Raw genomic sequence first — 18859 nt, 5'->3', positions numbered from 1 at the left:
TTCTGCATCACTAAAAATTAAAAGTGTTAAGATTCTGTAGCAACACAAAATACTGAACTGAATACATGGAGGATGCAAGAAATGCTCATAACGGTATCTGGCAGACTGTTTTTACACATTAGCTTATTTAATCCCCTTACCACTTATTAGCTAGTTGACTGCAAGCTAGGTATGTGACCTTTCTGTGCCTTAGTTTCTTCATCTATAAAATGGGGATCATAACAGCATCTACTGTGGAGAAGGAAATGGCAACCCACTCCAGTATTCTTGCCTGGGAAATCCCATGGACTGAGGAGCCCAGCGGGCTACAGTCCATGGGGTCGCAAAGAGTCAGACATGACTGAAGCCGCTAAACAACATCTACCAGAAGGTTCTTGGAAGGATTAAATGAGTAAATACACATAACGTGCTTCCATCAGGATCTGACACATAGGAACACTACCTAAATGTTTTCTTGAGGGTAGTAGGAACAAGATTGGAGACAAGTGGCGCAAAGACAGAGGTGTCTCTCCAGAGTCTGAAGAATTTATATGGTGAATATCAATGACACTGAGTGTTCTCAGAAGATTAATAAGGCGCAGTGAGGTAGAGGGAAGACTGATTTGAGGCAAAAAATTTCCTACTACAAATCCAGTGTGAGGGAAAAAGGACCTATGTTTGGAGCATAGCAGTAGTTATAGCAAGGAGATCTGAAAAGTCATTTAAAGGAAAAATCCATAGCAGTCAGTATTAGACTGGCAGGGAACAAATGATAAAGGCGGAGTCAAAAGAATACAAAACTTACAGATTTTTGTTAAGTTAGGGAAAAAAGTTTAAAAACACTTACATATAGTTCCCATTCTACGTAATTCTACATTTGCTTCCTATACCATCAAGAATTCCGAGTACTCACCTTCATAATCTCTTATTGAATCTTCTGTCCGGACTCCAGCCATGTTATACTGGCTGCTCACAGACTGAGAAAGCATTCCTTCCAATCTCTCCAGTGTGGCTTGGCCTTCTGCTGTTAGATGGGATAATCCTTCTTCATAGGTATAAAATGTAGGGATGTCCCCCTGCCCTTGTTCTAAATAAATTAAAAGCTTTTAAGCCATTATAGAACAATTAGGGGGAAAAAAAGACAATCAATAATGCATCTATCTACTGAAGATAAGGTACAGTGAAAAAAGGCTTCAAGGAAAACACTCATTCAACACACAAACATCAGCCATCTATTGAAGACAAATATACACAGAAAATGTCTCTACTCTCTAAGATGAGAAGGGATTCTAAGAGATAACAAGCAAGTATATAGCAATTCCCAAAGAATCAAATGTCCAGGGACTAGGAGGAAAAGAGGGTGTTCCTAAGATTACAGAGTTTTATCCCAAGGTGGGAATTTTACATGACTGTTTTTTGCTGATTAAAATGCATCCTGCTTTTAAAAAACCAGAAATTCTGGAAAATACAAACAGGATTTAAAAATTAAATTACCCTGAAACTTCAGCAAAGATGAGAATGTATTTAGATGTATATAAAGGAGAATCCCAGAAATGAGTCTGTCTCAAGCCAGGAGGTGGTACATAAGGAGGCAACAGCTTTAGCGAGCCAAACTGGTATCCATGAGAAAAGAGAAGAAAACAGCAGACACCTCAAGTAACAAGACTCTACACCAAGCTAGTGACTGTATTTTGCTCTGAGGAGGTAAAGGGAGATAATCTTAGATAAATGAAGTATGGTTCTGGGGAAAAGACATCACCTTAGCAATGAGGTGGTTGATGGAATACGTTAAAGATGTAGATGATACAGGTTCCAAGCAGTGGAGAGAGGCTTGTTTTCTGGGAGCAACTTCAACTTTAAAAGATTCTCCCAACTACCCATTATCTTATCACAGTCTTTTCTTCTATTTACTTCTGTTTTCTTCCCCCCCGAAAGGGGGGAAGAAAACGTATCTCTATGTTTTGCCCTCAAGCTTGGGATGCCTGTAACATTTTCTAACTTGGCTGAGACATGAATTGTGCCACTAACTTTTATTAAAAACCAAGTTACATGAATACTTAAGAGATATAAAAGAATTATAATCCCATACCCTATACAAATACATGTTTAAAATGAAACACACATACATAAATGTTTTAAATACATACACAAACACTTTAAAAAAAATCCACTTCACTAACCATGGGCTTCCACATCATATTCGTCTCCATCGTAATCATCTGAATCTTCATCCTCAGGATCTGGATGCAAAGCCTGGCATTCACACATTGCAGTGAACATTGCCTCCACTGAACAAGTAAATTAAAAATTTCTCATTAATTTTTTTCTGATTAATGTACAATAAAAATCTAATAAGACAACCATCAGGGCAAATAAATTTAATGAGTAGACAAGAGGTATATTGGTGGTGATTTAGTCGCTAAGTTGTGTCCGACTCTTGCGACTCCAAGGACTGTAGCCTGCCAGACTCCTCTGTCCATGGGATTCTCCAGGCAAGAATACTGGAGTGGGTTGCCATTTCCTGCTCTAAGAGGTATACTAGGGTCACAGTATTTACAAAATATGCCAAATTTCAAGGAAAATCAATCTTGATGGCAATAGACAAGCCACAAAATATTAATAATAAGAGGTCTTTTTGAAATATTACTGAGATCTCCTCATGCCTTGTTGGATTTTCCAAGAAAAAGCATCAGAGTCCTGGTCAGACTACTGGCATCAGGGTGAAGCCCCTCAAGGCAGCACTCTTTCCAGCTGTCCTGGCATCATCCACTTCGGAATTGCCACGAGCCCACTGTCCTCTATTCAGTGAGATTCACAGTCAACAGGACCAAGTCCATAAATAACAGGTTCCTCCATTCACAAAACACACCAGGAACATGGTATCTACTACACTCACTTCATTGACAATCTTTATATTAATAGGTATCTGGTCCTCAATGATATTACAGATGCTAAAATGAAGAAAAAGCAATAGAACAGAGGTAATGAGAGTGAGGGCTTGAATAGCAAAGACATTACTTTGCCAACAAAGGTCCGTCTAGTCAAGGCTATGGTTTTTCCAGTGGTCATGTATGGATGTGAGAGTTGGACTGTGAAGAAAGCTGAGGGCCGAAGAATTGATGCTTTTGAACTGTGGTGTTGGAGAAGACTCTTGAGAGTCCCTTGGACTGCAAGGAGATCCAACCAGTCCATTCTGAAGGAGACAGCCCTGGGTGTTCTTTGGAGGGAATGATGCTAAAGCTGAAGCTCCAGTACTTCGGCCACCTCATGTGAAGAGCTGACTCACTGGAAAAGACTCTGATGCTGAGAGGGATTGGGGGCAGGAGGAAAAGGGGACGACAGAGGATGAGATGGCTGGATAGCATTACCGACTCGATGTACGTGAGTCTGAGTGAACTCCAGGAGTTGGTGATGGACAGGGAAGCCTGGCGTGCTGCAATTCATGGGGTCGCAAAGAGTCGAACACAACTGAGCGATTGAACTGAACTGAATGAGAGTGAGGGCTTCCCTGGTGGCTCAGTGGCAAAAAATCCGTCTGCCAGTGCAGGAGACATGGGTTTGATCCCCAGATTGGCAAGATCCTCTGGAGAAGGAAATGGCAACCCACTCCAGTATTCTTGCCTGGGAAACCCCATGGACAGATAAGCCTGGTAGGCTACAGTCCATGGGATCGCAAAAGAGTCAGATATAACTTAGCGACTAAAACAATAAACAATAACAACAAATGAGGATGAAGGTGTGCGTGTGTGTGTGTGTGTGTGAGAGAGAGAGAGAGAGAGAGAGAGACAGGGGCAGGGGAAGAAAGAATGTTTGGTACTTAAAGGGAAAAAAATCACATGTTCTACAGAATACTCACATGCTGATTTATCACTAGGCACAAATCTAAATTCAGAAATAGGTTCAATGTCATCATCACTATCTTCCTCTTCTTCATCAGCAACCGATTCTTTTGATTCTTCTAGAAAGGGTATAAAAAAAGAAAAGAAAGGGTATTAAAAAACAGCTTTTTAACTATATTTATGTTTAAAAATAGAATCTTAAAAGTATTTCTTAAAGGATGTTTATTGATACATCTAAATATTGCATTTTTTTTACTCCCAATTATAAAACATTATTTTAGAGCTAAAAAAAGACTCTGGATAGTCTCTCTGGTCTAGTCACACTGTACTTGAAGTTCTAGGGATACCAAGCCCCAACATCATGGTAGGGGGTGAGGAAACCCAAAGAGTCAGACCTCTAACAATTAGAGTTTCACTGTCATGTCTGTTTATTTCACCATGAAACAATGAGTTCAGCAGCAGTCTGTAAACCACTGTGATTTATCACCAATAATTTACAGATAAGAAAACTAAGGCCCATAAAAATTAACTGACTCAAAAGATAAATTAATAAATAAAGTCTGTTGGCAAGAAAAAGCTACAAATGTTCAATAAAGAGAACTAGCACATCCTGTTGGTCAAAGTGGAAACTGCTAAAATCATTCCAGATGTACATATCCTATTACCCAGCAACTCTTAATCTAAGTACATGAATGTTTCCTGAAGTACTTTATGTACTACAGAAAATATAAGAAATAAATGTTAATTTAAAAAAGGAAAACAGATGTATTGTAACTTGATCATATTATGTTCAGTAGATAACATCTGAAAATGAATAAATGTGATTTATATGGATCAAAATGAAGGAATTTTAAAACACAATTGAGTAAAAGAGCTCACTGGAGAATATATATAATACCATTTACATTTACAAGTTTTAAACACAAAAGAGAACCATTATATTGCTTAAGGATGTGTATATATATATACACTCCGTAAAAATCTAAAAGCATAGACAGGAAGGACACACATCATCTTTAAGAAAAACTCTGGAGACAGAATTAGGAATGAAATGGGGAGGGGTATAAAAACAAATTTCCATAGTATTAATATAATTTTATTTTTTTAGACTAATTATGAAAAAATGTTAGAATTTACACTGGATATTATATAATGAAAAACTTTTTAAAAAAATTATTCTGAACTTTTCAACATATGAATTATTTCATAATGTTTTTTAAAAAAGGTGAATGAAACAGACCCCAAAACCACCAAAACATGTTAAAAAAATCATCTTAAACATACAACTTTTGTTTAGCATATTACAGCTGCCATTTTGAAAAAATGTTAATTCTCATATAGATGGAGATAAAGTAGAAAGGCATTCAAAGTATATACTTTCTGGAAAGCAAGCTGACAATATGTTAAGAGCTTTTTAATAAGGGGTACCCACTATATATTTTTTAACTTTTAATTTTTATAAGTCACACAAGTTCACTGAATAATGAAAAAATACAGATAAGCAAAAAACACAAAATTTTAAATGGCCACTATTAGCAGCTTTAAGTAATATATATAATAGAACTTTTCTGTCCTGTTTCTAATGTTATTAAATTGTTACATAAAAGAGATGTGTCTTCTGTAAAATAGTAAAATACAAAAATATTGGACAGTTCTAAAAAATTCTTAGTAGTTGAATACATTATGGTACTACCAAACTTTTTCAACGCATTTAAAAAAATGATATCATACTATAACTACTGTTCCATAACTGAATGGACGTCACTTTTCAAACCATAAATTCAAATAATGGTACAAAAATAATGGAAAGAGTCAAGATGGATTCAAAGTAAAAAGTCCCTACCCCTCTAGTCCTCTCCCTAGAAATAACCACTATTAACACCTTTTTTCAAACCTTTCTTCTACAGGTATGTATCTTAACGCAATAAAGAGAAATATAGCATTTTTACAATTAGGAAAAAAACACCACTATGACAAACATTAATCATCTCTTACTAGATCATAGTAGTGACTACCAAACTCTTGTCTCCTTAAACGTTTCTAAAATTTTAGAAATGGGAATGTATTTTTTTTAGTCATTTAAAAAATAATCTAATGTTCTCAACAATAAGCTGATGGTCTACTTTAGTGGTTAATGGAGGTAAGCCAAACAGAAAAAATAAATAAATAAATAAATATATGGGGCTTGAAGAATCAGGACAAGAGGACCAAAGGCTGGAAAAACAGGATCCACATCTGTGTAACTTATAAAAGTGCAGTTCCAGATAAACAGAAATGGAGAAGTATTAAAATACAGGTGATGGAAAAAACTACTCCCTAGTAAGATAGAAAAGTTTTACTTATTTTAGTAAGAGTTTTAATTCCGTCTATCTCAAGAAGATAATCATATAGAATAAATGTTTAAAATACCCACCCCAAACCTGCCGAATCCTTATTACCTAGTTTGGGACTCCCCAAATTGTATTTTTAACAAGTTTCCAAAGTGTTTCTAATGTGCAGCCAGGTTTAAAAACCAAAAATTACTACAATGCCCTAATTATTTTGGATAAAATGGAGGCTCAGAGAGATGAAAATGACTTGCCTACCAAGTTCTGGTGCAGTGTGCTTTCCCTTTTAGCTAGCTTTATTCAAACCCTACTTCTCTAACTTTATTTTCTGACATACACCTTTGCCCAATGCCAATGCTCTACACTATTTATGAGCATGTCACACCAAAATTTAAAACTGACTAACAAGAGAAGGCAATGGCACCCCACTCCAGTACTCTTGCCTGGAAAATCCCATGGATGGAGGAGCCTGGTGGGCTGCAGTCCACGGGGTCGCCAAGAATCAGACACAACTAAGCGACTTCACTTTCACTTTTCATGCACTGGAGAAGGAAATGGCAACCCACTCCAGTGTTCTTGCCTGGAGAATCCCAGAGATGGGGGAGCCTGGTGGGCTGCCGTCTATGGGGTCATACAGAGTCAGACACGACTGAAGTGACTTAGCAGCAGCAACAAGAGTATCTCTAAAATTTCACATCTACGAATGAATGGCAAAAAAAAAAGGGCGGAGCGGGGGGGGGAAGGTGGTGGCGCAGGGAGTGTGGATTCGCTGGCAGTCCAGTGGTTAGGACTTGGGCTCTCACTGCCAGGGCCTTGCATTCCATCCCTGGCCAAGCAACTAAGATCCTACGAGCCTTGTAGCATGGCCAAATAAATAAATAAATAATAAGAATAAATAGAAATAAATAAAATTTCATGTCTATATATCAGTGAATGAATGAAAGCTTTCAACTAAACATGGCATATAAACTCTTGGTTATAAAATCATAGTTGAAGATACTTAGATGGAAAGTGAACTTTGTGTCCAAGGCCACCTCATCTGGAAGTCTCACTACAACACAAGGTCAACAGCTTTTTACATTTCCTTACCCTCTTTCAAATTCCACTAGATTTTTATCTACCTTTAGATGCTTCCCAATGGCAAGAGTTTTAAATCTCACACCAAAAATATTTTCAAATCGCTAAATCAGTCTATCACTTAATGAGGCAGGGTGTGCCAAAAGTCTTAAAATTAAATAAGTAGTGTCACACAATATAAATGCTCATGTTATATCTGAAACCATACTAAATCCCAAATTGGAAGAGCAATAGCTCAACAGGAAAATTCATGGCATTATTTCTTACATGCTATTTCAAAGAAAAGCAAAGCACTATCTTCAAATCAAAAGTTTACTAAAATGTAACAACAGTCTTTCAACTCCAAAGTTATTCATTCTCACAAAGGATGAACATATTAAACTAATATACTATAAAAACTTTAGTTATACTTAAAAAATCAAGCATAAGTTTTTATTTCCTGCCTAACTTGTTTCTCACTTAGAATTCTTGAAACTCATTGTGAAAGTGGCTCAGGCATGTCCAACTGTTTGTGACCCCATGGACTATACAATTCATGGAATTCTCTAGGCCAGAATACTGGAGTAGGTAGCCTTTCCCTTCTCCAAGGGATCTTCCCAACCCAGGGATCAAACCCAGGTCTGCCACATTGCAGGCACATTCTTTACCAAGTGAGCCACAGGGAAGCTCAAGAAAACTGGAGTGGGTAGCCTATCCCTTCTTCATGGGACCTTCCTGCCCCAAGAATCAAACCGGGGTCTCCTGCATTGCAGGCAGGTTCTTTTTTTTTTTTTTCAAGGCGAATTCTTTACCAACTGAGCTCTCAGGGAAATTCATTATGGAGAGCCTAAAAAATGGATCTTAAAAATCTTTCTTCTTCTTTCATCAACCGTACTAGATTTTTATGACTCTGTTGTTTCCTCCATCTGCAAGACCTGGCAATCTTGTACCATAGGGTTTCTCAATCTTGAGACAATAATATTGACATTTGGACTGGTTAATTCAATTCTCTGTTGTGGGAGCCTGTCCTAGGAATTGTAGGATGTTTAGTAGTATCCCTGGCCTCTAACTAGATGTCAGTAGCGCTCCTCTCCACCTCTAGTGGTGACAAAAATGCCATGACAAAATGTAACTGGCAAACGTCGGGAGAGGGCAACGTGTCCACCATTAAGAACTATTTCTATAACAAAACAAAACAGGTTCTATCCTAAACTATTAGAAGGGAAGCATATGGATCCAAGCCTCTAAGGGTGCTAAAAGTAAATGCCTTTACACTGAGAAAGAATAACAAACTCAAGAGGAGAAACAAGAAATGCAAATGCATAACAGCTAAATAATTTTAAGTGCAACTATTAATATGTAGAAAGTAAAAGGCAGTGTGCAAATTATTTTAGTGTGCTGAAATTTTGCTTAAGAAAGTATTATCCAAAATAAGTGAATGGCTTGAATACTACATTATCATCATCAGTGACTGCTTTTTGAAATATACTACACCAAAGGAAGCTCAAGATTAAATTATACCATACATACCTCCAAATTTGGCATTCACCATAACATACAGATGCTCTCGTGGATAGGCGTTTAGGTCCCTGGATACTGCATGCAAACTAATGGTGGGGTATTCCAGGGAGAATCCTAATCCAGAGCCATCTAACCAAGACAGGCGGCTGAAAAACATGTGTGAAGTGGATTATTTGAAGAAATTAAATCCTAATTTGATGTCCTAATTTGATGTTTATAAAGGTTCAGCTTGGACATATATTAATATATATGTGAATAAATTCAAGCATATTGTTTAGAAATTTCCTAAAAGAAGAAAATTCGCAGCAGGAATTTAGTTTCTTTAAGACAGTTCTGTTAAAGTTCACTTTCCCCTATCTAAATATCCAAACAGATTTGAAATGCTATTTTTCTTAAGTCACATGTGTGTTTCTATGCCTTTTTATGCTTGTTTGTATTTGGAATGTCTTCAGGCATCTTCTTTGCTTTGGCAAATCTTCTTCGTTTGGGTAAGTCCCAGTCTTTCCATAAACCCTCTCTTCAATTATTCCAGTGCAATGATCTCTTCTTTTCCTAAATCGCGCTTAGGCTCAGTAATATACAACTGAGCACCTAACTCTGTGGTAATGAATTTTATATGTATCGGACAGAACATGAGTTACTTGACAAAGCTTTAACATTCTTCAAAACCATTGCCACAATGCTTAGCATGTAAATATGCAATAAATACCTAAGAAGCACTAATTTCTCCACTAATCCTACATTAAATAACATACACATGAAATGGCTGTAATAACACAAGTTGGAAAATAATCATCACATTGAAAAGCAGATGTTATGAAGCCTTTCATTTATTTTGCAACTTAAGGAGAAAGCCACAAATAAGCAATGTCTAGTTATCCCTCAAAAGTGGTCAATGCAAATATTTTATTGCTTTAACAAAGGAAAAGTATCAGGAAAATCAGTACTCTGAGTTTTGAGTAAGGACTGATTGATATTTTTGGTAATACTTCACCCATCTGGAACTGCACCATTTAGCAGGGAAAAAAGTTGCAAAAAAGATGCTTAAGAAACCACAAAAATGTTAATAAAATAAAGCCAATGCACTATACTGGTTGCACAGGGCTGGAGGAAAATACAAAGTGACTGCTAACAGGTGTCAGTTTCTTTGGGGGACATGAAAATATTCTAAAATTCCTGAATATTCTAATATTCTAGAATATTAGATCTAATATTCTAATATTCAGGAATTGGGAATTCCTTGGCGGTCCAGTGGTTATAACTTGGTGCTTTCAATTTTGGGGCCCAGATTCAATTCTTGGTTGGGGAATTAAGATCCCACAGGCTGTGCAGCATGGCCAAAAAAATAAGTAAGAAATTAAAAGTAAATAACACTGTGTTGATGGCTGCACAACTCTGTTATATATACCTATTTATTAATATATAACATATTTATGTATGTTACATATATTATATGTATGCATGCCGAGTCACTTCAGTCATGTCTGACTCTTTGTGACCCCATGGACTGTAGCCCGTCAGGCTCCTTTGTCCATGGAATTCTCCAGGCAAATAGTACAGTGGGTTGCCATGATCTCCTCCAGGGGATCTTTCCCACCCAAGAACTGAACCCATGTCTCCTGCTGCTCCTGCACTGCAGGCAGATTCTTTACTGCTGAGCCACTAGGATAGTCCTATACACACATACACATACACACACATATATTTAAATACATGGATTGCATGCTATGTAAATTAGGTCAATGAAGCTTTTACTTTAAAAAGAAGTTAATGCAATAAAAACCCCATATCTTCTATTTTCTATACAACTGTAACAAGCCTGGCAGTCTGACATCTAAGGAAGCAAAAACAAACACAAGAGTAGAACCTAGGACTTCTTGTGTGGGAACAATGACACTGCAGCAGTCTGAGAGCATTCATACTCAATGTAAGGGGAGGCTGAGCTTTACACCTCAATCCCCCAAAGGAAATCAATGGCTAATAGCACAAAACAAATGTGTAACACTTGACTCTCACTTATAAAAGCAAAGGCAGAATTAGATTATGGTGAAAATTGCACAATTTTGTAAACACACTAAAACATAAGGAACTGTACACTAAAACAAAACAAAACAAAAAAGCAAAAAAAAAAAAGCACTGTCATTGAGAAAGGTTTCAACATGCTTATTGAAAATGAAAAACTGGGAAGCTTTTTAAAGTGATAAAAGCTCTAGAATAACTCATCCCATTAGGTCCAAAGAAGTAGATTTTATTATTGTAGTTAGACTGCATGTGCTCTATGGGCCTTTCCTCCACTGCTTTCCTCTTAATGTGGAGAAGAAATAGTGCTCAGGCATCACAGAAGTACTGCCAGTTCCTTATTAAAACTATATTATTTAAAGCAAATAAACTCCTTTTTTTCTCACTTCAGAAATCCCCTGGCATTATCATAATTCAGAAAGGAGTATTCCAAATTTCAGTACCCAAAATGATTTGAAATACCCAGAGCCACAAAATTTTCTTTAATGACTCAATTAGGAGATGGAAAAGCTGAAAAACAAGTACAGACTCAGTGCCTATAAATTATGGCTTTCACTTTAAAAAGCACATAATTATTGCTCTGTAGTTCCTTACTGCTGGCAGAACAAATGCTATCTCCCCAGGGCATTTCCCGTGGAGTACTCATAATCTTATACAGGAACATGGATTATATACTCAACAGAACAGAAGAAAGTTTCACTCAAAAGCAACATTTACTCTCATTATTAAGTTCTGATTTTTTACTTATTTTCTTTTCATATATTCTAGAAGAAAAGCCCTTCAAAACCAAACTATCTAACTATACCCTGTGCTGTGCTTAGTTGCTCAGTCGTGTCTGACTCTGCAACCCCGTGGACGCCAGGCTCCTCTGTCCATGGGGCTTCTCCAGACAAGAACACGGGAGTGGGTTGCCATGCCTTCCTCCAGAGGATCTTTCCAACCCAGGGATCGAATCCAGGTCTCCCCTATTGCAGGTAGAGTCTTTACTGTCTGAGCCACCAGGGAAACCCTAATTATATATCCAGTCCCAAAGAAACCATGAGTCACATAAGGGAAAAACAAGAATCTGGCAGTTAGTAAAGATACAGAGGAAATGTTGTGCTATCCTCCAATGGTTCTGCACAAATTAACAGTGTATTTTATTCCTGGCCTGGGGAAAAAGACAGGACAGAAAGATAAGAGAGATCTTGAATTTAGGTTGGCTTAATTATCTGGTTTAAAATTGACTTGGGAATAAACATAAAAAGAGCATTACTTATAAATTTAAGTTACCTATTTTTAATTTAAATATTTTATTTCACTTGTTTCAAATAATCTATTTTGAATGATTCATGCCTCTGTTCCTTTCTTCATTTGGACAAAAAGTCAAATTCCTATGAAAACTAAGCTTTGAAAATAAGTCCAAAGGAGTTCTAAATCTCTCAATCTTCACCTGAAAAACTACCTAAAAACAAATCAGACCCTGTTCCTCTTTACCTACAACACTAAAGTAGTTTGCACAAAGCCTTTAGGCCATAAGCTAAACTCAAGAACATGACTCCCTCCTTCTCCAGCTTTATGTATTTATTTTTGGTCGTGCTGGGTCTTTGTTGCCGCACAGGCTTTTCTCTAGTTGTGGTGCGTGGGTTTCTCACTGCAACGGCCTCTCTTGCTGCGGAGCACCGGTTGCAGGGTGCACAGGCTTCAGCAGTTGTGGCTCCCGGATTCTAGAGCACAGGCTCAACAGTTGTGGCTCAGGAGCTTAGCTGCATGTGGGATCTTCCTGGATCAGGGATTGAATCCATGTCCTTTGCACTGGCAGGCGGATTCTTTACCACTGAGGCATCAGGGAAGCTCCTTCTCTAGCTTTACTATGTTTCCACTCTTTCTCCGTTGGTCCCTAAAATAAGAGAACTGCTTGACTGTGCGTATGTGTGTGTGAACACACAATATATATCCTGGCACACATAGTATTGTTTCTCACCCTTGCCTCTGAGCATCCTGTTTCTTCTAATTAGAATGTTTCCTCTCAGACCCACCTCATTTACCTGGCTAACTGTCAATCCTCATTTGTCACATCCTCCATGAAGCATCGGAGAAGGCAATGGCACCCCACTCCAGTACTCTTGCCTGGAAAATCCCATGGATGGAGTAGCCTGGTGGGCCGCAGTCCATGGGGTCGCTAAGAGTCAGAAAAGACTCAGTGACTTCACTTTCACTTTTCTGCATTGGAGAAGGAAATGGCAACCCACTCCAGTGTTCTTGCCTGGAGAATCCCAGGGATGGGGGAGCCTGGTGGGCTGCCGTCTATGGGATCGCACAGAGTCGGACACGACTGAAGCGACTTAGCAGCAGCGGCAGCAGCAGCTATGAAGCATTCCCAGTTTGTTGAGATGTTGACTCTGTCAAGGTACAGGGACTTCCCTGGTGGCGAAGAGGATAAGAATCCACCTGCCAGTGCAGGGGACACAGATTTGATCCCTGGTCCAGGAAGATTTCACATGCCTATGCGCCTCAACTACTGGAGCCCACATGCTCAACTACTGAAACCCATGTGCCTAGAGCCCTGTGCTCCACAAGAAGCCTGAACACCATAATAAAGAGTAGCCCTGCTCACCACAACTAGAGAAAGCATGCACAAAGCAAGGAAGACGCAACGCAGACTGAAAAAAAAAAAGAAAGATTTGGAAATGCTAGGTGCGAAAGAACAAAAAGGGGCAAGAAACCAAAGAGGTAAGGCTAATAATGAATTAAGAGGGATGAAAAATGGTGTCCAAGGTACTGGTAATATTCTACTCTTAACCTTGAGGTGCTATGCAGGTGTTAGTTTAAATATAACTCCTTAAACCATCTATTTGTAATTCATATTTTTTGTATGCATATTTTATAAAAATACTTTCTTAAAAAGATGTTAGTAAAAAGTTGAAATAAATAATTTTTTAAACAGTTAAGAGCTTAAAAGGAGTTTGTACTTCCTCACTATGGTTATACAAGAGAATGTCCTTATCCTTAGATTTTGACACAAGTATTTATAGGTGAAATGATGACATGTCTGCAACTCAAAAAGCTGAGAAAAAAGAGAGATAAATGTGGCCAAATGTTAACGACTGATGAATCTCTGTGAAGGAGCTACGGCTATTAATTTACAACACTTGCAACTTTTCTTTAGTTTTGAAATTTATCCAAATGAAAAAACAAGCATAGGACCTTCCCCTAATAGGATTTATATTATACAGGAGACAATGCACAGAGAAGCCATGGAGAAAAGGGGGACTGTGTAGGGGCTAAGAATATATCTGTGTTCCACTTTCTACTCCTTGAAAGAAATTGCTCTCGCAAGATCTCTGAAGATCTTCTTGTCAATACCCAACAGGCGCTTTTCAGATTTTATTTTATTTGACCACTCCTCTCTTTTTCCTCAAGTCTCTTCTTCCCTGGTGGCTCAGACGGTAAAGTGTCTGTCTACAATGAGGAAGACCTGGGTTCGATCCCTGGGTCAGGAAGATTCCCTGGAGAAGGAAACGGCAACCCACTCCAGTACTCTTGCCTGGAAAATCCCATGGACAGAGGAGCTTGGTGCAGGTTACTGTCCACGGGGTCGCAAAGAGTCTGGCACAACTGAGAGACTTCACTTTCACTTTCTTCTTCTATAACATAACTTGTGTAGATGTGTCCCCAAGGTTCTATCCTTGGCCCTCTCTTCTCAAGTATCTAATCTATCCATCTTTAACACAACTCTCCCAAGAAATATGCTCATATGTGCAACTAATCCACATTTGCAGACCAAACTCATTACCTGTACTTTACCCCAAACTTGATCTTCTCTCATCCATATTTCCTACCTGTGACTGGCCAGAAACCTAAGCTTTGTTCAATGACGATTTCCTTCGAAAGCAAGGGGTTCTTTACATCTTTTTGTGCCTGCTGTGGCAGGGAGAATTTTGGCCCCTATGACTCTCACATCTCCTGGTGCCAAACCTGTGAATATGCTGCATGGCAGAAGGGACTTTGTGTATGTAATTAAGGTTACTAATCAGTTCACAAGAAAAGAGAGAGATTACCCTGGATTATCTGTGTGGGTCCAACATAATCACGTGACTTCTTAAAAGAAGGGAATTTTCTCTGACTGCAGACAAAACTGATACAGAATACAGAGAGAAGCGAAGGACAGGAAAAGATTCAATGCGTGACTGTTGGCTTGAAGATGAATGGAACCATGTCGCGGAAATGAGAACTTCTATTCTACAATCTCAACATGTAAAACAAGTCTATGAAAGCAAAAAATGCTCCAGGTACCCAAATAAAAGGGCAATTCCTTCTAGGAACAGAAATGAGTTAGGTACCTCTGGATACAACCCCTACCAGTGTGGGGGTGCAGGTGTTCCTCTCCCCACTCATACCTACAGAAGAAAACCTATACCCCCTTAACCAAGCTTTAAAAATCCTGCACGATTTGCTCTAAACCTACATATCCTACCCAGGGCAACACCTCCCATTCCTGATCATCAACGTGGCAGGCACTTCGATGACTCTTCTTCACTCAGGTCCTGGAAACTCAAAACCTTACAATGAGACCTTCAACAAAAAGCAGCACCCCGTCAGACCTCCAGTACACAGGTGGGTAGAAAGCGCAATGAATGAGGCGAACACCGTCTGACGACGAAGAGAAACAAGAAGGCTCCGAGGAGATGACACTGGAACACACGAGTCTTCTCCTCAGCAGAGGCACCTCCTAGGCAAAGCGGGGCACGCGCTCCCCAGCCCCACAGCCTCAGACGTCTCAGTCTCCCCCACGCTACTCCGCACCGCCCGCGCCCGGCAGAGACAAGGCGCGCAGGAAGCCAGCCCTCGGAAACAGAGACCCTACCTTTCAGCGATGTACAGGGTGCCGGTGCCGAGGCCCTTCCCGTTCAGCACAGCCTCGGTGTCTGGTTGCTGCTGCCGTAGGCCCTCAGCCGACCCAGGCGGCGGGAAACTTCTGAGGAAGCTCATAACTGCGAGGAGCGCTGAGACACCGGCTAGGAGCTGGCTGAGGCACCGCAAACCCTTCGCCGCGTCCCGCCCCGGAAGCAGTAGCAATTCCCCCCGGAAGAGTAACTTAGTCGGCCCCGGAATTCGAGCCCATCTACCATAGAGATGAGACGTTCTAGGACAACTCTCACAGGCTTGAGACGATAGAGTTTGTCAAGTTACGGACTTTCCCTTCTCCCTCGGATTTCTAAGGCTCCAGGTTTGGAATAACGGAGTGTTCTCCCCACAATCTACTTCAGGATCGTCACAGTAACCTTGTGAGAGAGGAAGCACAGGAAATAACAAATTTCTTTTTTCTGCCGAAGGGGAAACGGAACCGTAAGGCAGGGAGTCTCTTGCCTGAGGTTGCACAGGAATGAGAGACCACACTGACATACAAGTCGGTCTCCTAAGTGGGTGCGGCTCTTCTCACCTGCGCCCGCCTCCACTAGGCCTTGTTCACGTCTCAACAGCCACGCCCCAGACATCACTTTAGGTCCTAACGCCGTCCTAGTACACGAACCACATATCCCCTGGTATCAGATGTGCAAACGAGCGCAAAGAGGTAATTAACCCTGGGTGAAGAGCTAGTTGTGTCAGCAAGCATATGGGGCGCTGAAGGGAAAAGAATTAATCCATTAGATTTGGAATTCTTTATTTCTTCACTAGACACTGAAAAAGTATTAAGAGCTAATAAAAACTTTTAAAATAATCATAAAAGTAGCTAATGGTAACCGGGTATTAAGTGTCAGGCTCCGTTCAAGGCGTGCGTGCTAAGTCGCTCCAGTTGTGTCCGACTCTGCGACCTTACTGACTGTAACCCGCCAGGCTCCTCTCTTTACCCTTATTATTTCTTAATTTCCTCTTCGTGACAACTTTATGGCGAAGACAGAGCTGAAACGGGAACTAGTGGAAAGTAGTAGGAATAGATCCTGAGAGCCTGAGGCTTCAGGATCTGTCATGTCATCTATCTGACATGCAGACACACGGTGATGTCAGCTAGGACCTCTGTGGGAACCATCAGCTGGAACACGTTTACGTTTCCTTCGTGTGGCCTGAGCTTCCTCACAGCTTGGCAACTGGGTTTTGAAGTTGAGCATCCCAAGAAAGAGACTGGTATAAGCTGCACAGCCTCTTCTGACTTAGCCTTGGAAGTTACAGAGTGTAACCACAGGTAGGATCTGCTGGATTTTTCATCATTTTTTTTTTTTTTAATGTACTTTGTGGTCCTATATGCTTTGACATGCCTGCAGCCCTGGCTGACACCTTGACTGAAGGTTTGGGAGCGACCCTGAGGCAGAGGAACCCAACTAAACTCAGATTCATGGACGGACAGGAAGCTGTTGGGTTTTGGTGTGTGTTTTGGTTTTGGTTTTGGTGTGCTGCAGGGCAAGCAGGTATCTTAGTTCCCCAACCAGTGATTAAAAACTGTGCCCTCTGCAGTGGAAGCGTGGATTCTTAACCACTGAACCACCAAGGAAGTCCCAAATAGTGGTTTTTTAAGTAACTAAGTTTTGGGGTAAACACAGCAATAGATCACTAATATGCTTACTAAAGAGAAGAGAGAGAACCTTGAACAGTATTAACCACTGTGCTGCTGCCTTAAACACTTGGCTTGGCAAGCTTATCCATGCCCATGATTTGAATTAACCTGTGTGGATGATTCCCAAGTCTATATCTCCGTCCCAGAACTCTCTAATGAACTACAAATATTGATATACTACAGCCTGCTAGACATCTCCACTTGGAAGTGCTACAGGCACCTCTCATTCAACTTATCAAAAACTGAACTCATATACTATGGACTTTGGGGGACATTGATGCATCAATGTAGGTTCGTCAGTTGTAACAAATGTACCTCTGTAGTGGGGGATATTGATTATGGGGAGGCTACACATGTGTGGAAGTGGGGGTATATGGGAATCTCTGTACCATCCTCTCTAACCTGTTGTAAACCTACAACTGCTCTAAAAAAATAAAGTCTTCATGAAAAAAGTTGAATTTATAGGAGTTCCCCACTCCTCTAGTCGTTAGGATTCTGGGCTTTCACTGTCATGGCCAAGGTTCATTCCCTGGTCTAGGAACAAAGATTCCAAAAGCTGTGTGGTGTGGCCACACACACAAAAAAAATTGAATTTACAGTTTTATCTCTCAATTCTGTTATTTTTCCAATGTCCCATCTTATGAAAAAATACCTCATTCCACTGAGTGGCTCAGATTAGAAACCTGGCATTTATCATTATTTCCTTAATCTCTTTCACTCTTCATATCCAGTTATACAGTAATAATAACCATACTTATTATTATTTTAACAAAATAGCAACTAACACTTATGTGCTAGGTACTGACTGTTTTAGGCACTTTGTCTCAACTAGTTTAATCTTCACAACACACCTAAGAAATAAATGCTGTCATTATTCCTATTTTACAAATAAGAAAACAAGTAAGAAGGATTAAGTAACTTGCCCAAGTCCATAGCCACTAAAGTGGCAGAGTGTGATTTAGAAACTAAGCTGTTGGGCAGCACAGCCTACACATTTCAAGGACTACATTCTAATGCCTCCCATCAACCAAGTCCTGCCATTTCTTAATTCCTGTCTCAGGAGTTAAGTGTCACCTCACTCTTCCCCTACTGTTGCCCACTTCAGGCTGTGTCATCTCTTAATTAAACTATTATAAGAGTCTCTGGAATGCAAAAGTAGGTAGTCAAGAGATACCTGGAGTAACAGGCAAATTTGTCCTTGGAGTACAGAATGAAGCAGGGAAAAGGGTAACACAGTTTTTCCAAGAGAACACACTGGTCATAGCAAACACCCTCTTCCAACAACACAAGAGAAGACTCTACACATGGACATCACCAGATGGTCAATACCAAACTCGGGTTGATTATATTCTTTGCAGCCAAAGATGGAGAAGCTCTATACAGTCAGCAAAAACAAACAAACAAACAAACAGAGAGCTGACTGTGGCTCAGATCATGAACTCCTTATTGCCAAATTCAGACTTAAATTGAAGAAAGTAGGGAAAACCACTAGACCATTCAGATATGACCTAAATCAAATCCCTTACAATTATACAGTGGAAGTGACAAACAGATTCAAGGGATTAGATCTGACAGACAGAGTGTCT

General features: G+C 39.7%; 1 protein-coding gene across 1 annotated transcript in view; it reads right to left on the bottom strand.

Annotated features, from left to right (window-relative positions):
• Positions 1 to 15792, bottom strand: part of CLNS1A (chloride channel, nucleotide-sensitive, 1A) — a 20573-nt gene extending 4781 nt beyond the window's left edge. Inside the window, exons 1-5 of the mRNA XM_010853240.1 lie at positions 15588 to 15792; positions 8732 to 8868; positions 3836 to 3937; positions 2160 to 2267; positions 893 to 1066 (exon numbers count right to left, since the gene is read on the bottom strand). Coding sequence (XP_010851542.1) covers positions 893 to 1066; positions 2160 to 2267; positions 3836 to 3937; positions 8732 to 8868; positions 15588 to 15712 — 646 coding nt within the window. The 5' untranslated portion in view covers positions 15713 to 15792. The remainder of the gene's footprint in view (positions 1 to 892; positions 1067 to 2159; positions 2268 to 3835; positions 3938 to 8731; positions 8869 to 15587) is intronic.
• Positions 15793 to 18859: the final 3067 nt, after the last annotated feature.

This window comes from Bison bison, unplaced genomic scaffold, assembly GCF_000754665.1.
Source record: "Bison bison bison isolate TAMUID 2011002044 unplaced genomic scaffold, Bison_UMD1.0 scf7180017864324, whole genome shotgun sequence".
Classification (NCBI taxonomy): domain Eukaryota; kingdom Metazoa; phylum Chordata; class Mammalia; order Artiodactyla; family Bovidae; genus Bison; species Bison bison.
This window is presented reverse-complemented; position numbering and strand designations above follow the sequence as displayed.